Here is an 18,473-nt window from a genome sequence, read left to right on the forward strand (position 1 = left end):
TCACTACTCTGAATAACTTTGTTTGGTCTGCAAATTTAATCACCTCGCTCGTCGTACCTATGTCCAGATCGTTTATAAAGATGTTGAAGAGCACAGGTCCAAGCACCGAGCCCTGCGGCACCCCACTGGTGACGCTCTTCCAATCCGAGTATTGTCCATTTACTCCCACTCTCTGTTTCCTATGCTCCAGCCAGTTTTTAATCCACGTGAGTATTTCACCCTCGATAGCATGGCTTGTAATTTTCCGAAGAAGTCGTTCATGTGGAACCTTGTCGAACGTCTTCTGAAAGTCCAGAGATACAATGTCGACCAGGTCGCCCTTGTCTATCTGCCCGTTTACTCCCTCGAAGAAGTGCAGCAAGTTCGTCAAACAGGATTTTCCTTTGCTGAAACTGTGCTGGCTGGTCCTCAGACCGTGTCCGTCAAGTGTTCAATGATGCGATCCTTTATCAGCGCCTCTACCATCTTTCCCGGTACTGAGGTTAGACTCACCGGTCTGTAGTTTCCTTGGTCTCCCTTAAACCTTTTTTGAAGATCGGCGTAACATTCGCCACTTTCCAGTCCTCCGGGATCTTTCCCGTTTTGATCGACAGATTGGCTATTAGTTGAAGCAGTTCAGCTATGGTCCCTTTTAGTTCCTTGATGACCCTCAGATGGATGCCATCCGGTCCTGGGGATTTATCGCTCTTAAGCCTATCAATTTGCCTGCATACCTCTTCTAGACTGACTGTTAACCCTGTCAGTTTCCCATTTTCACTTCCAGCATATAGCCAGATTGGTTCCAGTATGCTGTGTATATCCTCTTCAGTAAATACAGATGTAAAAAATGTGTTTAGTTGTCAGCGATTGCTTTGTCCTCCTTTAGTGTTCCCTTTATTCCTTGGTTGTCCAACGCTCCCACCGCTTCCTTCGCGGGTCATTTCCCCTTATCAAAAGAATGGCTTGAAGTTTTTTGCCTCATTGGCTATTCAGTCAATTTGTACCTTTGCTTAATCTTTTGTAAACCGCATAGAACTTCACGGTATTGCGGTATATAAGCTGTTATTATTATTATTATTCCTCGTAGTCTCTTTTGGCCTCGTTTACTGCCTTATGGCACCTGCTTATTCCAGTTTTCGTCTGTTTTTGATCTTTTCCATTCTTTAAACAAGGTTTTTTGGTCTCTGATCGCTTCCTTAACCTCTACAGTGAGCCACGTCGGTTCTTTATTCTTTTTCCTTTTTGATCCCCTGTTGATATGTGGTATATATTGATTTTGTACCTCGGTAACCGTATCCTTGAAAAGAGGCCAAGCTTGCTCTAGCGTCTTTACAGTGCTTATCCTTTTCTTAATCTTCTTCCCCATGCATCTTATCCCATCGTAATTCCCTTTTCGGAAGTTTAGCGTCGTGGCTGTTGTTCTGGACCGATGTTTTGCCCCTATTTCCAGGTTGAAGCGGATCATATTGTGATCGCTGTTTCCCAGCATCCCTTCTACATCCTGTGCCGGTCCCTGCAGTCCATTTAGAATTACGTCCAGAATTGCATTTCCTCTCGTGTTTTCCTTGACAAGTTGTTCTAGGAAGCAATCATCTACAGTTTCCAGGAACTTGGTCTCTCTAGCACAGCCGGAGGTGCCTAGGTTCCATTCTATCCCTGGATAGTTGAAGTCACCCATAATAACTGTGTTGCCTCTCTTGCAGATGCGTTTAATCTTATCCGTCATTTCTCCATCAATTTCTTTGGACTGCCCTGGGGGTCGATAATAGATGCCTAGCCTCGTTTCCGGTTCATTTGTTCCCAGAATTTTGACCCATAGAGACTCTAACTTATCCGTCTCTTGTGGCATGTTCTCTCCAGTAGATTCAATTCCATATGGCAATGCCTTCTCCTTATTGAGTCACTCTGTCTCTGCGGTATAGTTTGTATTCCGGTAGTACCGTGTCCCAGACATTTTCATCAGTCCACCATGTTTCCGTGATGCCAATGAAGTCAACGTTATCCTTTTGTGCCACAGCTTCTAATTCACCCATTTTATTTCTAAGGCTCCTTGCATTCGTGTACATACACTTGAGTTTGCAGCCTGTTCCCTTCTTGTGTGTCCTTCCCTTTTGTGTCCCTTTCGGTCTGTCTTGTCTGCAATCTGGTGAGTCTTCCCCACTATCTTCCTGCACGGTATCCTCCAGGTATACCGGTTCCTGAACCATCGACTCTCTCTCTTGGTTGACTGTCGGCTTTCCCCTTCTTCCTAGTTTAAAAACTTCTCAACTTCTCTCTTGATGTTTCTTGCAAGAAACCTGGTTCCATCTCTGCTGAGGTGGAGTCCGTCCTTCCTGAATAGCTTGCTCTTCCCCCAGAACGTCGGCCAGTTGCGCACGAAGTGGAATCCTTCTTCCTCACACCAGCGCCACATCCACGTGTTGACTGCTTGGAGCTCCATCTGTCTCTTCTCATCTGCCCTGAGTACCAGCAGGATCTCCGAGAATGCTATCCTCTGCGTTCTGGTCTTCAGCTTCTTTCCTAGCATCCGAAACTGTCCTTCAGTACCTCTCTGTTAATAGTTCCTGTTGCACACGTTGTTCGCCCCCACATGGATCACCACTGCCGTATCTTCTTCTTCCACACTGTCGACGATTCTGTTGATGCGGCTCACTATGTCTTCTACCTTGGCTCCCGGTAGGCAGGTCACCATTCGATCCGGTCTTCCTCCCACTATGTGGCTGTCAACTTGTCTGATGATAAGAGTCCCCCATGATGATTGCTGTCCTCTCTATCTTCTCTTGATTCTCCAGCTGCAAGTCCGTGTCCCTGGTTGATGCCCATCTCTCCAGCCGCAGGTCCATGTCCTTCATTCCTATCCATTTCCTCTCATCCTGACGTTATTCTTCTTGTGGGTTCCCTCCGCTGTTTCCAGATCTTGCTGCTGTGTCCCACATTTCCTCCTGGTAGTCCACACTCTCTGTAGGCGTATCCCGGCAGTTCAACTGTTGCTGTTGTCTTTCCACGGCCTTCCTGTATGCCTCTTCTATGAAGTTCTCCAGTTCTTGGACTTCTTCCTCGATGGTGTCCTCCGTCTTGATGATCTCTGCTTCTCTGTCTTCTTCCTCTACTGCTTGAAGTGCCTCCAGTTCCAGTATTCTGCCCTCCAAGAGTATGACTTACTTCTTCAGGCTTTCCAGTTCTCCGCATCAAGTGCATACATAAGACCGCCTCCCAGAAGGGAGGTAGTCATACATATGGCAGACAGTGCAGAAAACTGGGTAGCTCAACATCATCAATATTTAGGTTCAAACAATTTTTATTGATGCAAACAAGAGTGCAAACAGAACATCAAAACACAAAGATTTAAAATACAAACAGTGATGCATCATATCCAACACAATTCAAGGAAATATCGGGAATGGGTACAGGAATAAACACCCCCCTCAAAACGACTCATGGCCATCGAAGCCAGAGTCGGCAGAAAGGCCCTCCGGGACCCTGGACTCTTATGAGCCCTGAAGGTGTCACTCCATCTCCCACTCATTACCGAGACCTGGGACCAGTGCCTGAACCATTAGAATCCCCCCTCCCCAAACCCCCCCCATCAGAACTCTCCCCCCCTCCCCCCACCATTACTCACTATTGCTCTCGCATCCCAACAAGCTGAGCGCCCTATTCAGGACACCCATTGCAAAATCTCACTGCGTCCCTTTGGATGTAAAGATTGCAAATACGGCTCCCATACATTCAAGAACACCTTTTTCCAATTCCTAGACCCTCCCGCATCCCTCGCCTCCCAGGTAGCCAACTGATGAAACTGGTTCCTCCAGTGCCAAAATGCCAGAGGGTCCGGGACCGTCCAGTATTGTAAAATACATTTCTGGGCCAGAAAGCTCATCTTTCTACAGATAACCCTGTTCCCCCTATGCAAATGGCCATAAGCCTCCAGCAAATCCAATACAAAATGGGCCGGGGTAAAGCGCAAAGCTCTACCAAGCAACCCGGACATATAGGAGATGATATGTCGCCAGAAGCGCTGGATAATGGGGCAAAAAACAAAAGGCATGCCCCAAAGTGTGTTCCCCCGTCCCACATTTATTACACAGTGGTGTTGTAGACTACCACTATAATACAACTGTGTACATGTGTAAAAAGCGCGCAAGATCACCCTGTAATGCGTTTCCCGCAACCAAGCACGGGGGGGAGGGGGGGGTCACCCCGGGCGTCGCCTCATAGTACGGCCAACATCCCATTGTCTCAAATTAATCTGCAATTCCAACTCCCATTTACTCCTAACCATATGATAGTCTTTAGCTGGTTGTAAATCTTGCATGGATGCTGGATACAGAAAGGGATACCCCCCCTCCTCCCGGGTGAAAAACTCCCGCAGCCGGGCCCCCATATGCTTGCTCAATTGTGCTCCATCGAGGGATCCCACATAATGCTACACTTGATGATGCGCAAACTGTGCTCCCCAGGTATCTTCCACCTTTGCCTGCAAATCTACACGGGCCAACAGCTCCCCATTGGCCCCCAAGAGGTGCTCCAGCCGGCTAACTCCTCTCTCTGCCTAAATCAAATACTCCCGTGATTCCCCTCCCGAGGAAAAGGCTGGATTACCCCTCAGAAGCAAGAGATTGGTGACTGTCGGATCCTCCCCCCCCAGGGAATGTACAAGCCAACGCCATGTCGCCAGTGTACAAAATATCACACTGGTTTTGATACAAGGGGGCAGGAGACTATAATGTAATGCGATCACATCGAAAGGAGCAAAATACGCACGTTCCATCTGTAGAGGGGTGTAAGCTCATCAATATTTAAAGGAGCACTCCATGCGATTCCCTAACCTTGTTGTGCCACATTTGCAAGCGACATTTTCCAACAGGGTCTGAGCTGTCATAGCCTTACTTTCCAGTCAGTGCCTGTACACTGATTGTCTCAGGCACTGACAGGAAAAATAAGGCTTGACAGCTCAGAACCACCCACCCCTTTTAAATTATCAGAGATGGGCATTGGGTTGGAAAGATTAAAAAGGTCAGAGGCAGATTGCTTCAAAGAGGGGAAAAAAAGCTGAAACATAATGGATAAGTTCTTGTTCCAACTTACTACTAAAAATCAGATGGGTTAGAATTTTCATCACAGGCTCACTAATGAGAAACTGTAATCCAAGCACTAACTGGGAAGTTCACCATGAAGAACGTAACACTAGATCACAAAGCTTTTTGTGGACAGTGCAGTACCAATTCAGATGCCAATGAATACTTACCATCCTCATACACTTTCCCATGTTTCTCTAAGGCAGTGAGGTTTACACTCTTCACTTTCCTGTTCTTATTCCAGACCTGGAGAATAAAAGGTAGCTAGGTCAACATGTTATTCCCTGTTGTAATTTTAAAAAAAAATTCTCTCTCTTTAGAACATCTAGAACTTCCCACTGAAATTCACACAAATCACAAAAATCTAAAAACATGGCTTTTAAGAAATCCCTACCAGGGGTTCAAAGAAATCCCTACTAGGGCTAACAACACAAGACACCCAAAACAAAGACAGTGTTAATGGTCAATGGAAGATTAGGTTTATACCTTTGATAATCTTCTTTCTGTTAGTCCCTTTCAGATTCCATACGCTAGGTGTTCAATCCCAACCCGCAATCCGGGAGTTGCAGAAATCCACAAACTCTTCTGAGCACATGCTCCACCCCCTTAGCCTGAGAGCTAGTAAATTTATATAGTTAAGTCCCAAAGCCAAGCAACATACCTGAACAAATCCATGACAAGAGGGTATAGGGGAGGATCCCCAGCAACATAAGTAATTCTTGAACTGGTCTTTTCTGCAAAATATTGATAAGCGATAAACAGGCATAAAGGCAACTCAAAAAAAACATTGAGGAACAATGTAGAACTAACCTGCTGTGTGCAATGAACACCCCGAGAAAAAAACCTTCGGTAATGCGCATACTCACAGAAACTTCCCACAGGATCTGGCAACTGGCTGGAAAATCCTCAAGCCTGTAAGGAGAGTAACTGAGGCAGAAAGAAGCAGGCTATTCCAAACAACTGAGTGTATACAGACAGGGTGGGTTGTATGGATTCCTATAAGGACTAATAGAAAGATTATCGAAGATATAAACCTAATCTTCCATTCTGTTACATCCCTTCCGGATTACATATGCTAGGTGACATACCAAAGCAACGGTAGCTAGGGAGGGACAGATGAGCCTGCCCTTAAAATTGAGGTCCCAAAAGAAGCATCAGAACGTGCCGTACCATCCACTCGGTAAAACTGGGTAAAAGTATGAAGAGAGGACCAAGTAGCCGCTCTGTATATTTCATCAGGATGAATCACGCAAGATTCTGCCCATGATGCAAATACATTTGTTATCGAGTGTGCTTTAAGCAAATTTGGTGGCTGTTTTGACGCTGCAGAGACCAGAGAGAAGGGACTCCTGTAACGGGTGCATGTACACTTGGGCCTAGGGGACCGCCTTCAAAGAGGCTGCCATGGACCTCTGTTCCTAGGAAGAAAGTACTGCGATTTTCTTGGTACAACGCTGAGAGGATCGATTCTCTCTGTGCAGCACTGGGAGCAGCGACTTCCTGTGATGTAAATTTGGGGGCACAGCCTGCACACGAAAAACCACAAATAACTGAAACCGCAGACACCGAAACCGTGAATACAGAGGGGGAAGTGTATATTGAAAAATAAAACAAAAATATTTTGAAAACACTTTTCTTTCCTACTAAAGTAGATAAATTATTGAATGCCCCTCATATCTCCTTTAGATAACAAATTAACATCTCTCTGGGAGAAACAAGTGGGAGCTTTGGAAAGTTTATCAAATTAAGGTTTGATTATCTAATTGCATTTTCCAAATTATCAATCCTCCTTCTCTAAAAAGTATTCTCTTTCATAACTGAGTTCACCATCTGGAGATCAGATACTTTTGCTTAGAATTTTGAATAAGCGATTAATCAAATCTATAATAAACTTGAACTTCTCAGTTTGTGCCTCCATAGTCCTGCTTACTTGATTGACTTAATTTTGAGTAGAAGCTATATTAGCTGAATTTTTTTGAATGATAGAATTCATCAAAGCAAATTGAACTGAAAGATCAGAGACCATGGTCCAAATTGATTCCAGTGTAAATACTGAAGACTTCTGAAGCTGAATCTTGGAGAATATTACCTTCACTTCTGCTGCAGTCTCAACTTTATTAAAATTTTGATTTGCACGCAATATCAAATAATTCAATGCATTTAACAATAGTAATTTTGGGGGGACAAATAACAACCATTTAAACAATAAAAACATACAATCTTATCTATAGTTATTTAAAGATACATAAGGAATAGAAGGATAAATTACATTTGTTTAAAATAAAATAACCAAAAGAAAAAACATTTAGGGAAAAACAACATCAGGAGGGATATTAAAAGGTTTTATAGAAACTTGGTCTAAAAGTTAACTGGTTTGTTCTTTTTTTTTTTTTTTTTATGAAAGACTTGATCTAAAATGATAATAGAAAATCAAAGAGTTTATCTAATCTAGGTTTCATATGTCTCAGCAGAAGCAGGAATCTCTCTCTTCCCGGTTTCTAATACCAAATCACCCAGCGTTGATGCCACAGCAGGCTGCTCCGGAGGTGATGAAATCACTTCTTCTCTTGTCACAGGAGCCCTCCCCCACGAAGCAGGACTGTCCAACGGTATCTTCAGGGCACCAGCCGTTGGGTTCCCAGAACTTTGCTAAAAGCGGCTTGGTTAGTGGGTACTGCAAATCGGGGGTTAGAGATAGCAGAGTTGTAGCCCAATGCCATTCCTCCTGGCAACGGGGTAGAGGCAGCCAGCGACTTCCCAACATCTGGAGTTACTGGTGCTCCACGTTGCAGATTAAAATTTAATGGTCCTTTAAACCAGTGTTGTTCAACCTTTTTACACCTATGGACCGGCGGAAATAAAAGAATTATTTTGTAGACAGGCGGTTGAAGAACACTGGGCTAAGTGGTGGGCCAGACCCCGCCCTAGACCCTGCCCCTATAATAGTACTAATTGTAACACTTTTTTCCATTCAATTTTCAAATATACACACAATATAATCTTATTACACAACACAATGCTTAACCACAAAATTAAACTACACAAAGCACACTGTATGCTTCTCAACATTCATTCCTACCAGAACACGGATAACCCCTATGCAAATACGGGACCAAAATCTAAAAGTATTAATACAGTCAAACCTCGGTTTGTGAGTAACACGGTTTGTGACTGTTTTGAATGACGAGGAAAACACTCGAGCAAACTGTAACTCGTAAACTGAGCATTGACTCGATTTGCGAGCCCCCACCCGACCCCACCCCTGGGAACCAGCTTTGTTACTCCCCAGAGGCCACCAGCGCTGCTCCCTCCCTTTGCGATCGCCTCCTCCCCTCCCCCAGACTGTCCCTGTCCTTACCCATGTGCCGCCGGTGTTGGAAAGTGCCTGCCGCCGGTTTCCTGCTGGGCTGTTGCTGGGCCTTGAGTATCTGCGCATGCTCATGGCCTTCTGTCTCTCACCCTCTCCGAGATTCTCATGAGGATCTCGGGGTGAGTGAGAGCCAGAAGGTCTTGAGCATGTGCAGATGCTCAAGGCCCAGAATGGCGGCACACGGGTAAGGACAGGGCCGGTCAGTTGGGGGGGGGGGGAGGGGGAGGCGATCGCGAAGGAAGGGAGCAGCACCAGTGGCCTCAGGGGAGCAACAATGCCGGTTCCCGGGGGTCAGGTCAGGTGTCGGCTCGGGGGAACGAATCATCCGAGTTGCCATTATGGCCTATGGGGAAAGTTGCTTTGATATACGAGCACTTTGGATTGTGAGCATGCTTCTGGAACGAATTATGCTCGCAAACCAAGGTATCACTGTATATACAAACAAACCCTAAGATGCAAGACTCTGCATGCAGTACAACCCTCAGAGAAAAAGAAACAAATGTATTTCTTCCTGAACAGTGCAAAATAGACAGCATATTAAAATTCTCGAAATTAACACAATTCAAACACTAAATTGAAAACAAAATCATTCCCCCCTACCTTTGTGGTCTTCTTCGCTCCATGCTGTGCCTTACCTTCTGGTCTACTCCCGCCTGGCCGTTTTATGCCGCCCCAGGTGTTATCTTCAGGCCGGCTCCCTCTTCCTCACTGCCGCAGTGCACAAAGTCGCAGGCATCGGCTCCTCGTGTGTCCCGTGCCTCATCTAGAAGCCTTCCCTCTGATGTTGCGACGTCAGAGAGAAGGCTTCCAGTTCAGGTACAGGCCGCGCATAGGAGCCGCTGCCCGCGGCAGTGAGGAAGAGGGAGCCAGCCCAAAGATAATGCCGCATCGATTGTACCACAGACCGGCGGTTGAAGAACACTGCTTTAAACAAAACAGAAGGTTGAAGTTGGGGTTCTGAGGGAAAACCCTTCACTTTACCCTTTTTTTCCCCACCATATTGGGAACGGTGTGTAGAGCTCCACACTATGCTGCTGCCACCATCTTGACCCCTCCTCTGAAAACTTGCCATTATTAAACCTCAAGGAGAATGTCTGATCATCTGTCCAGGAGCTTGACCTGGAGCATAATTAGTTTATTCAACAGGACAATGATCCAAAACACAAATGCAAAGGAGAAACAAAATAAAAGTTTTAGACTGGCCTAGTTAAAGTCCTGACTTTGATCCAAAAGGACCTGAATGAATAGTTCATACAGAAAAACTTATAGATGTGTCTGAATTAAAGCAGTTCTGCAAAGAAGAGTGGGCTAAGACTCCTCAACAGCGATATGAAAAGCTGATATCAAATTATAGGAAGTGTTTGATTACAATTATTGTTACTACAGGTGATGCAATCAGTTATTAAGCTTAGGTGGCAGTTAGTTTTTCACATGGGTGACATGGGTGTTGGATAACTTTATTCTTTAAATAAATTAGGTAATAATGTAAAAACTATGCTGCGAGTTCACTCAGGTTCTCTTATTCAAATATTACATTTTTTTCTTAACAATCAGAAACCATTCAGTTTGTGACATATCTGCGCTAATAGGGGAAATCAGGGAGGTGACTTTTCACATCACTGTATAATATACATTCAAGGGCAGGATTATAGGATAAATAAGTCCAGAAACGTATCCATCCTCACTCTCCAAGACTTACCTCAAGAAACTGCTTGTCTTCTCCTTTGCTGTTCTTGCTTTCTCGCAAAACAGCCTTCAGAGCTCCGGAAGGTGATTCCCTGCATAACACCCTGCAATTCAAAAATTACAAAGAACTGTATAATAATCATTTCCACTCATGAGCCTATTCTCATTCTGATGGAACCTGCCTCCCCTAACAATATATAGAACATATTATTCGTTAGGCAGATAGACAGACATACTGTAAAATATATGTTCGTGTATTTATCTGTTTATATCAGAGTTCTCAATTTGGTCTTCGAAAGGCACCAAGCTAGATTGGTTTTCAGAATATGCACTAAGAGAAAGGGGAAAGCCGACAGTCGACCTAGCGTCGATGATTCGGAAGAAGGTATCCCGTGAAGATACTAAGGGGAAAAAAGGCAGGGAAGAAACAAGAGACAAATTACAGGAGTCAACTAACCCAGAAGAGGAGGTTAGAAAGATTGTAGCAAAAGAGAAGACACCAAAGACTGAAGCACAGGGAAAAGAAATGAAGACGACAAAATGCCAGGATCTAAACTGCATATATACTAATGCAAGGAGTTTAAGAAACAAAATGGGGGAACTAGAAGCCATGGCCAATGCAGAGGACATAGACATCATTGGAATCTCTGAAACGTGGTGGAATGAGGAAAACAAATGGGATACAGCACTGCCGGGGTACAAGCTCTATCGCCGGGATAGGTCAGGTCAGAAAGGAGGAGGAATAGCCCTATACGTAAAAGAAAGCATACAATCGACAAGAATGGACACAGCGGAGATGATCAACAAACTGGAATCGCGATGGGTTAAAATACCAGATAGGAAAGGGCATGAAATAAAGATGGGCCTATACTATCGTCCACCCGGGCAAACCGGAGATAGCGATAAAGAAATGGATGCCGAGATGAAGCGAGAATGCAAAAGTGGTTACACAGTTGTTATGGGAGACTTCAACTATCCTGGGATAGACTGGAGTCTTGGAAGCTCAAGATGCGCTAGGGAGACAGAATTCCTGGAGGCTATACAAGATTGCTTCATGGAGCAGCTTGTTAGAGAACCGACGAGAGGAAATGCCACTCTGGATTTAATCCTAAATGGACTAAGGGGACCTGCAAAGGAAGTGGAAGTAGTGGGACCGTTGGGAAACAGTGATCATAATATGATCAAGTTCAAGGTTGAAGTAGGCATACCGAACGGAAAGAGAACCATAGTGACATCTTTCAACTTCAGGAAAGGAAACTATGAAGCAATGAGGGAAATGGTAAGGAAGAAACTTAGGAACACTTCCAAAAAATGGCAAACAGTAGAACATGCCTGGTCTTTTTTCAAAGACACAGTGAGCGAGGCACAAAATCTGCACATCCCCAGATTCAGAAAGGGGTGCAAAAAGGGTCGAACAAAAGACCCAGTATGGATGACTAAAATAGTGAAGGAAGCGATAGGCAATAAGAAAAATTCATTCAGGGAATGGAAAAAGGACAAAACTGAAGGGAACCAGAAGGAGCACAGGAAGTATCAAAAAGAATGTCACCGTGTGGTTCGAAAAGCCAAAAGAGAGTATGAAGAGAGGCTAGCCAGGGAGGCACGAAATTTCAAACCGTTCTTCAGATATGTTAAAGGGAAACAGCCAGCTAGGGAGGAGGTAGGACCGCTGGACGAAGGAGACAGGAAGGGAGCGGTGAAGGAGGAGAAAGAAGTCGCAGAAAGACTCAACATGTTCTTCTCGTCTGTATTTACAAACGAAGACACAACCAACATACCGGAACCTGAACAAATATTCAATGGAAATCAAGCAGAAAAATTAACATCCATGGAAGTGAGCCTTGATGATGTACACAGGCAGATAGAAAAACTTAAAACTGACAAATCCCCGGGTCCGGACGGAATCCATCCCAGGGTTCTGAAGGAATTAAAGGAGGAGATAGCGGAACTACTGCAGCAAATTTGCAACCTATCCTTGAAAACAGGCATGATCCCGGAGGATTGGAAGATAGCCAATGTCACGCCCATCTTTAAAAAGGGATCAAGAGGTGACCCGGGAAACTACAGACCAGTGAGTTTGACTTCGGTTCCGGGGAAACTGACGGAAGCACTGATTAAAGAACACATCGATGAACATCTGGAAAGAAACGAACTTTTGAAAACAACCCAACATGGTTTCTGCAGGGGGAGATCGTGCCTAACGAACTTATTGCACTTCTTCGAAGGAATTAACAAACAGATGGACAGAGGAGACCCCATAGACATCATATACCTTGATTTCCAAAAAGCCTTTGACAAGGTGCCTCACGAACGTCTACTCCGGAAACTGAAGAACCATGGAGTGGACGGAGACGTACATAGATGGATCAGAAACTGGTTGGCGGGTAGGAAACAGAGGGTAGGGGTGAAGGGCCACTACTCGGACTGGATGGGGGTCACGAGTGGTGTTCCGCAGGGCTCAGTGCTCGGGCCGCTGCTATTTAATATATTCATAAATGATCTAGAAACAGGCACGAAGTGTGAGATAATAAAATTTGCGGACGATACAAAACTATTTAGTGGAGCTGGGACTAAAGAGGAATGCGAAGAATTGCAAAGGGACTTGAACAAATTGGGGGAATGGGCGGCGAGATGGCAGATGAAGTTCAACGTTGAGAAATGTAAAGTATTGCATGTTGGAAACAGAAACCCGAGGTACAGCTATACGATGGGAGGGATATTATTGAATGAGAGCAACCAAGAAAGGGACTTGGGGGTAATGGTGGACATGACAATGAAGCCGACGGCACAGTGCGCAACAGCCGCTAAGAAAGCAAATAGAATGCTAGGCATAATCAAGAAGGGTATTACAACAAGGACAAAAGAAGTTATCCTGCCATTGTATCGGGCAATGGTGCGCCCGCATCTGGAATACTGCGTCCAATATTGGTCTCCGTACCTTAGGAAGGATATGGCGTTACTCGAGAGGGTTCAGAGGAGAGCGACACGCTTGATAAAAGGGATGGAAAACCTCTCATACGCTGAGAGATTGGAGAAACTGGGTCTCTTTTCCCTGGAGAAGAGGAGACTTAGAGGGGATATGATAGAGACTTATAAGATCATGAAGGGCATAGAGAGAGTAGAGAAGGACAGATTCTTCAAACTTTCGAAAAATAAAAGAACAAGAGGACACTTGGAAAAGTTGAAAGGGGACAGATTTAAAACGAATGCTAGGAAGTTCTTCTTTACCCAACGAGTGGTGGACACCTGGAATGCGCTTCCAGAGGGAGTAATAGGGCAGAGTACAGTACAGGGGTTTAAGAAAGGATTGGACAATTTCCTGCTGGAAAAGGGGATAGAGGGGTATAAATAGAGGATTACTGCACAGGTCCTGGACCTGTTGGGCCGCCGCGTGAGCGGACTGCTGGGCATGATGGACCTCAGGTCTGACCCAGCAGAGGCATTGCTTATGTTCTTATGTAGACAGCTTTGCACACAATGAAGGCAAGGCATATAAATTTATCTTATAAATATTCATTGTGTACATAAGAACATAAGCAATGCCTCTGCTGGGTCAGACCTGAGGTCCATCATGCCCAGCAGTCCGCTCACGCGGCGGCCCAACAGGTCCAGGACCTGTGCAGTAATCCTCTATTTATACCCCTCTATCCCCTTTTCCAGCAGGAAATTGTCCAATCCTTTCTTAAACCCCTGTACTGTACTCTGCCCTATTACTCCCTCTGGAAGCGCATTCCAGGTGTCCACCACTCGTTGGGTAAAGAAGAACTTCCTAGCATTCGTTTTAAATCTGTCCCCTTTCAACTTTTCCAAGTGTCCTCTTGTTCTTTTATTTTTCGAAAGTTTGAAGAATCTGTCCTTCTCTACTCTCTCTATGCCCTTCATGATCTTATAAGTCTCTATCATATCCCCTCTAAGTCTCCTCTTCTCCAGGGAAAAGAGACCCAGTTTCTCCAATCTCTCAGCGTATGAGAGGTTTTCCATCCCTTTTATCAAGCGTGTCGCTCTCCTCTGAACCCTCTCGAGCAACGCCATATCCTTCCTAAGGTACGGAGACCAATATTGGACGCAGTATTCCAGATGCGGGCGCACCATCGCCCGATACAATGGCAGGATAACTTCTTTTGTCCTTGTTGTAATACCCTTCTTGATTATGCCTAGCATTCTATTTGCTTTCTTAGCGGCTGTTGCGCACTGTGCCGTCGGCTTCATTGTCATGTCCACCATTACCCCCAAGTCCCTTTCTTGGTTGCTCTCATTTAATAATATCCCTCCCATCGTATAGTTGTACCTCGGGTTTCTGTTTCCAACATGCAATACTTTACATTTCTCAACGTTGAACTTCATCTGCCATCTCGCCGCCCATTCCCCCAATTTGTTCAAGTCCCTTTGCAATTCTTCGCATTCCTCTTTAGTCCCAGCTCCACTAAATAGTTTTGTATCGTCCGCAAATTTTATTATCTCACACTTCGTGCCTGTTTCTAGATCATTTATGAATATATTAAATAGCAGCGGCCCTAGCACTGAGCCCTGCGGAACACCACTCGTGACCCCCATCCAGTCCGAGTAGTGGCCCTTCACCCCTACCCTCTGTTTCCTACCCGCCTATATACTAAACATCAAACTGGCTTATGTTCCAAGGACTGGGTTGAGAACTTTGATCTATCTAGGGAGAGAGAGTGCTTACACATACAGCATAACCAAAAGGGCACATCCTGTCAACAGAATAATGTAGTTTGCGTCTATTTGTTGGCCAGATGGCAGCTAAAATATTTACCCCTTGCTAGTTAATCAATTGCTGACAGTTGAGGATCCACAAGATAGTGTACTTCCTTGAATCTAATGGGTTACAGGATCCGAGGCAACATGGCTTTACAAAAGGTAAATCGTAGATGGGGTTTTCAGCCTTATAAAACAGTTCATAGCAGAAAGCAGGAACAGGGAGATGAAGAGATCATCAGAGGAGGTGTACATGCTGTTGACTAAAATACTGTAGCTAAAAAGGCAAATGTTCTTGCTCACGTGAAGAAAATTTAGTTTAGCTGGATCCTGCACTGATATGGAGGGACTTTGGGGGAAAAAAGTGTCCTAAAACAGTTTCTGTATCACTGGGCTCTACAAAGAAACATTATGGCAGATAAAGGCCAAATGGCCTATCCAGTCTGCTCATCAACAGCAACCACTATCTCTTCTTCTCTCCAAGCAGTGGCGTACCTAGGGTATGTGGCACCCAGGGCCCATCATTTTTTGACACCCCCCCTATGTAAAAAAATATTTTTTGTAATGACCATGAAACAGAATAAATGGTCAGAATAGAAACAGGCAGTGAAAATTTTCTTATATTCCAAATATAACATAACATAAATTATGTCTGAATTGTCATGACATCAGAAGTACATATGGAGTAGTTGCAGGTGATGCTTGGGACAGTTCTGATTGTGTTAGTTCGGTTTTATGTGTTTTTTGAATAGAAGGGTTTTTATTTCTTTTTGAAGGTTTTGCAGTCTGTGGTCGATGTCAATTGGTTGTAGAGTTGGGGGTCGAGTGTTGCAGCTCGAATGGCTAGGAGGTTGTCGAACAGTTTTTTTCTTTTGACGTTTTTGGTTGGAGGGTGTGTGAATGGTGCGTGAGTTCTCCTATGTCTGTTTGAAGTGGATTGAATTATTTAGCTGAAGAAATTAGTTACCCCCTCATCCCACACACATTAATTCTCTTCCATTTTTGTTCCCATTATAAAAAACACTGATAAGTTCCCAGAAAAAAAATACATTAAAATAAGAAGTGAAAACAAAGGCCCCTACAGATGAGAACATAACATAAGAATAGCCTAACTGGTCCATCATGCCCAGTAGCCCATTCTCATGGTAGCCAATCCAGGACACTAATACCTGGTCAAAACCCAAAGAGTAGCAACATTCCATGCTACCGATCCAGGGCAAGCAGACACTTCCCCCATGTCTTAATAAAAGATTATGGACTTTTCCTCCAGGAATTTGTCCAAATCTTTCTTAAAACCAGCTACACTATCTGCTTTTACCATAACTTCTGGCCACTTCATTTTTAAGTTTAGATCTTTCCTTTCAAACAGAGACCTTGCTAGATGTCAAATACAGCACAAGGTAACTTCACATGGACTTAGCTGTGCAGGAAATGTGAATCTCCTCATACACCCACCATATAGTGCAAAAATGTGCAAAGGTCTGTTTTTTTCTTTCGATCACTACATAGCCTAATGCCACACAAGCAGCGCTGTTACAAACATATTCTGTAGGTCAATGCTAAGGATAACAAAGTTTCCTTCTTGGACCAGAAGGAGATAAACCACTGGAAGAGATCCCAAAACAACACCCAAAGACCCACTCAGTGTGTGAACCAGTTGAGTGGAGTGGACTAACTGGGGGGTGGAAATGGGCCCGGAGTTTGCTCAGCAGAAGTTCCCAGACCACCTCTTCCTCTCAACACATTGACACGCTGCCACCATCACCACTAGGAACACCTCACTGGGTAGGCTATAAACTTTATAAAACACATTATTATATTTTCTTATAAAGCACATATTTTAACTGAACTCTCTGACATCCTCAGCCTTTCCATTCACAAAAATAGAAGGAAGAAAAGTTCCCATTTCCTGCTGTTTCATGTCCCCGGCCTATACAATATTTTTTTTCTGCAGACCCTTCAAAAGTCTGACCAAATCCTCGTTTCACTTGCATTATAAAGTACTGAGGATGCCATCTCTCCCCAATCCCAGGTCCTAAAGTCTAAGACAGTAGCGCAAACTAATGCTGCCAGATTCAGGAAAAAAAATTTCGATTCGATTTAGCCTATTGAATTGGTTTTTCAATTCGATTTTCCTGCCCAGTTGGGTGATTTTTTTCAAAACTCCTGGTGGGTTTTATAGCTTTTTCACCCCCTTTGGCTTCTCCTAACCACACTGGCGCTGTGGTGTAAATAAAATAAAGAAACAAAAAGGACTTTTCCTCTCTCTGTTAAATCCTAGCTCACGTTTGCAGTCCAACACCAGCTCTGTCAGGATACACATTTCAAATCTGACATATTATAATCACAAAACAGAAAATAAAATTAATTTTTCTACCTTTTGTTGTCTGGTTATATTTCAAATCTTGTTGGTCCAAGGCTCTGGTTTTCTTCTGAAAACTTGCTTGCCAGGGTCTCCTTCTTTCTTCTTTCTGCGTGCTAACTATCCATCTGCCAACTCTGTCCTCCCTTTCCATTTCCCTTCCCTCCCCAGGAAGTCTGGTATCTTTCCTTTTTTTCATCTCCCTCCACAGATCCACCTTTTCTTAACTACCCTTTCATCCGGCATCTCTCCCTCCTTCCCCACCACCCCAGAGTCCACCATCTCTCCCTTTCTTTTCCCAATTACCCTCCTATCCAGTATCTCTATCCCTCCTCCACACCATCCCTTGTGTCCAATTTCTCTCCCTTTCTGTTCCTTCCCTCCCTAAATCCCATGGTCCATCATTTCTCTCCCTCTCCTCTATTTTCAGACCCATTATTTCTTCATCCCCCCCAAAAGTTTGGCATATGCACGTCTCTTTGAACACCCCCTTCCCTCCGTGTACTTCTAAACCAGGGTCCCCCCAAAGGCCTGTCCCCCCTTAAAGGTCTGCCTGTCCCCCCTTGAAGGCCTGCACCCCCCTTGAAGGCCTGTCCCACCCCTTTGTAGGCCTGTCCCCCCCTTGAAGGCCTGTCCCTCCCCCTTGTAGACCTGTCCCCCCACCTTGAAGACCTGCCTGTCCCCCCCTTGAAGGCCTGTCCCCCCCTTGAAGGTCTGCACCCCCCCGAAGGACTGCACCCCCCTGAAGGCCTGTCCCACCCCCTTGTAGGCCTGTCCCCCCCTTGAAGGCCTGTCTCCCCCTTGAAGGCCTGTCTCCCCCTTGAAGGCCTGTCTCCCCCTTGAAGGCCTGCACCCCCCCTTGAAGGCCTGCACCCCCTCTTGAAGGCCTGCACCCCCCCTTGAAGGCCTGTACCCCCCCTTGAAGGCCTGCACTCCCTTGAAGGTCTGCACCCCCCGAAGGCCTGTCCCCCCCTTGAAGGCCTGCCTGCCTTTCCCCCCCTGAAGGCCTGCACCCCCTTGAAGGTCTGCACCCCCCCAAAGGCCTACACCCCCCCCGAAGGCCTGCACCCCCCCTGAAGGCCTGCCTGTCCCCCCTTGAAGGCCTGCACCCCCCCCCGAAGGCCTGTCCCCCCTTGAAGGCCTGCCTGCCTGCCTGTCACCCCCTCCCCCATGAAAGCCTGCCTGCCTGCCCGCCCGCCCCAACCTGAAGGCCTGATGCCCCGCCCCACCCCGAAGGACCGCTCGCCCCCCTGGCCTCCCCGCACCACCTATGAAGCAGCCG

At 45.4% G+C, this 18,473-nt stretch overlaps 1 protein-coding gene across 1 annotated transcript in view; it reads right to left on the reverse strand.

Moving 5' to 3' along the window:
* LOC117351462 (acylamino-acid-releasing enzyme-like) overlaps window positions 1-18,473 on the reverse strand; it is a 252,705-nt gene that overhangs the window by 194,676 nt on the left and 39,556 nt on the right. The window contains 2 exon segments of the mRNA XM_033926761.1: window positions 5,228-5,303; window positions 10,127-10,217. Of these exon segments, the coding sequence (XP_033782652.1) occupies window positions 5,228-5,303; window positions 10,127-10,217 (167 nt within the window).

This window comes from Geotrypetes seraphini, chromosome 17 (genome assembly GCF_902459505.1).
Source record: "Geotrypetes seraphini chromosome 17, aGeoSer1.1, whole genome shotgun sequence".
NCBI classification, from domain to species: domain Eukaryota; kingdom Metazoa; phylum Chordata; class Amphibia; order Gymnophiona; family Dermophiidae; genus Geotrypetes; species Geotrypetes seraphini.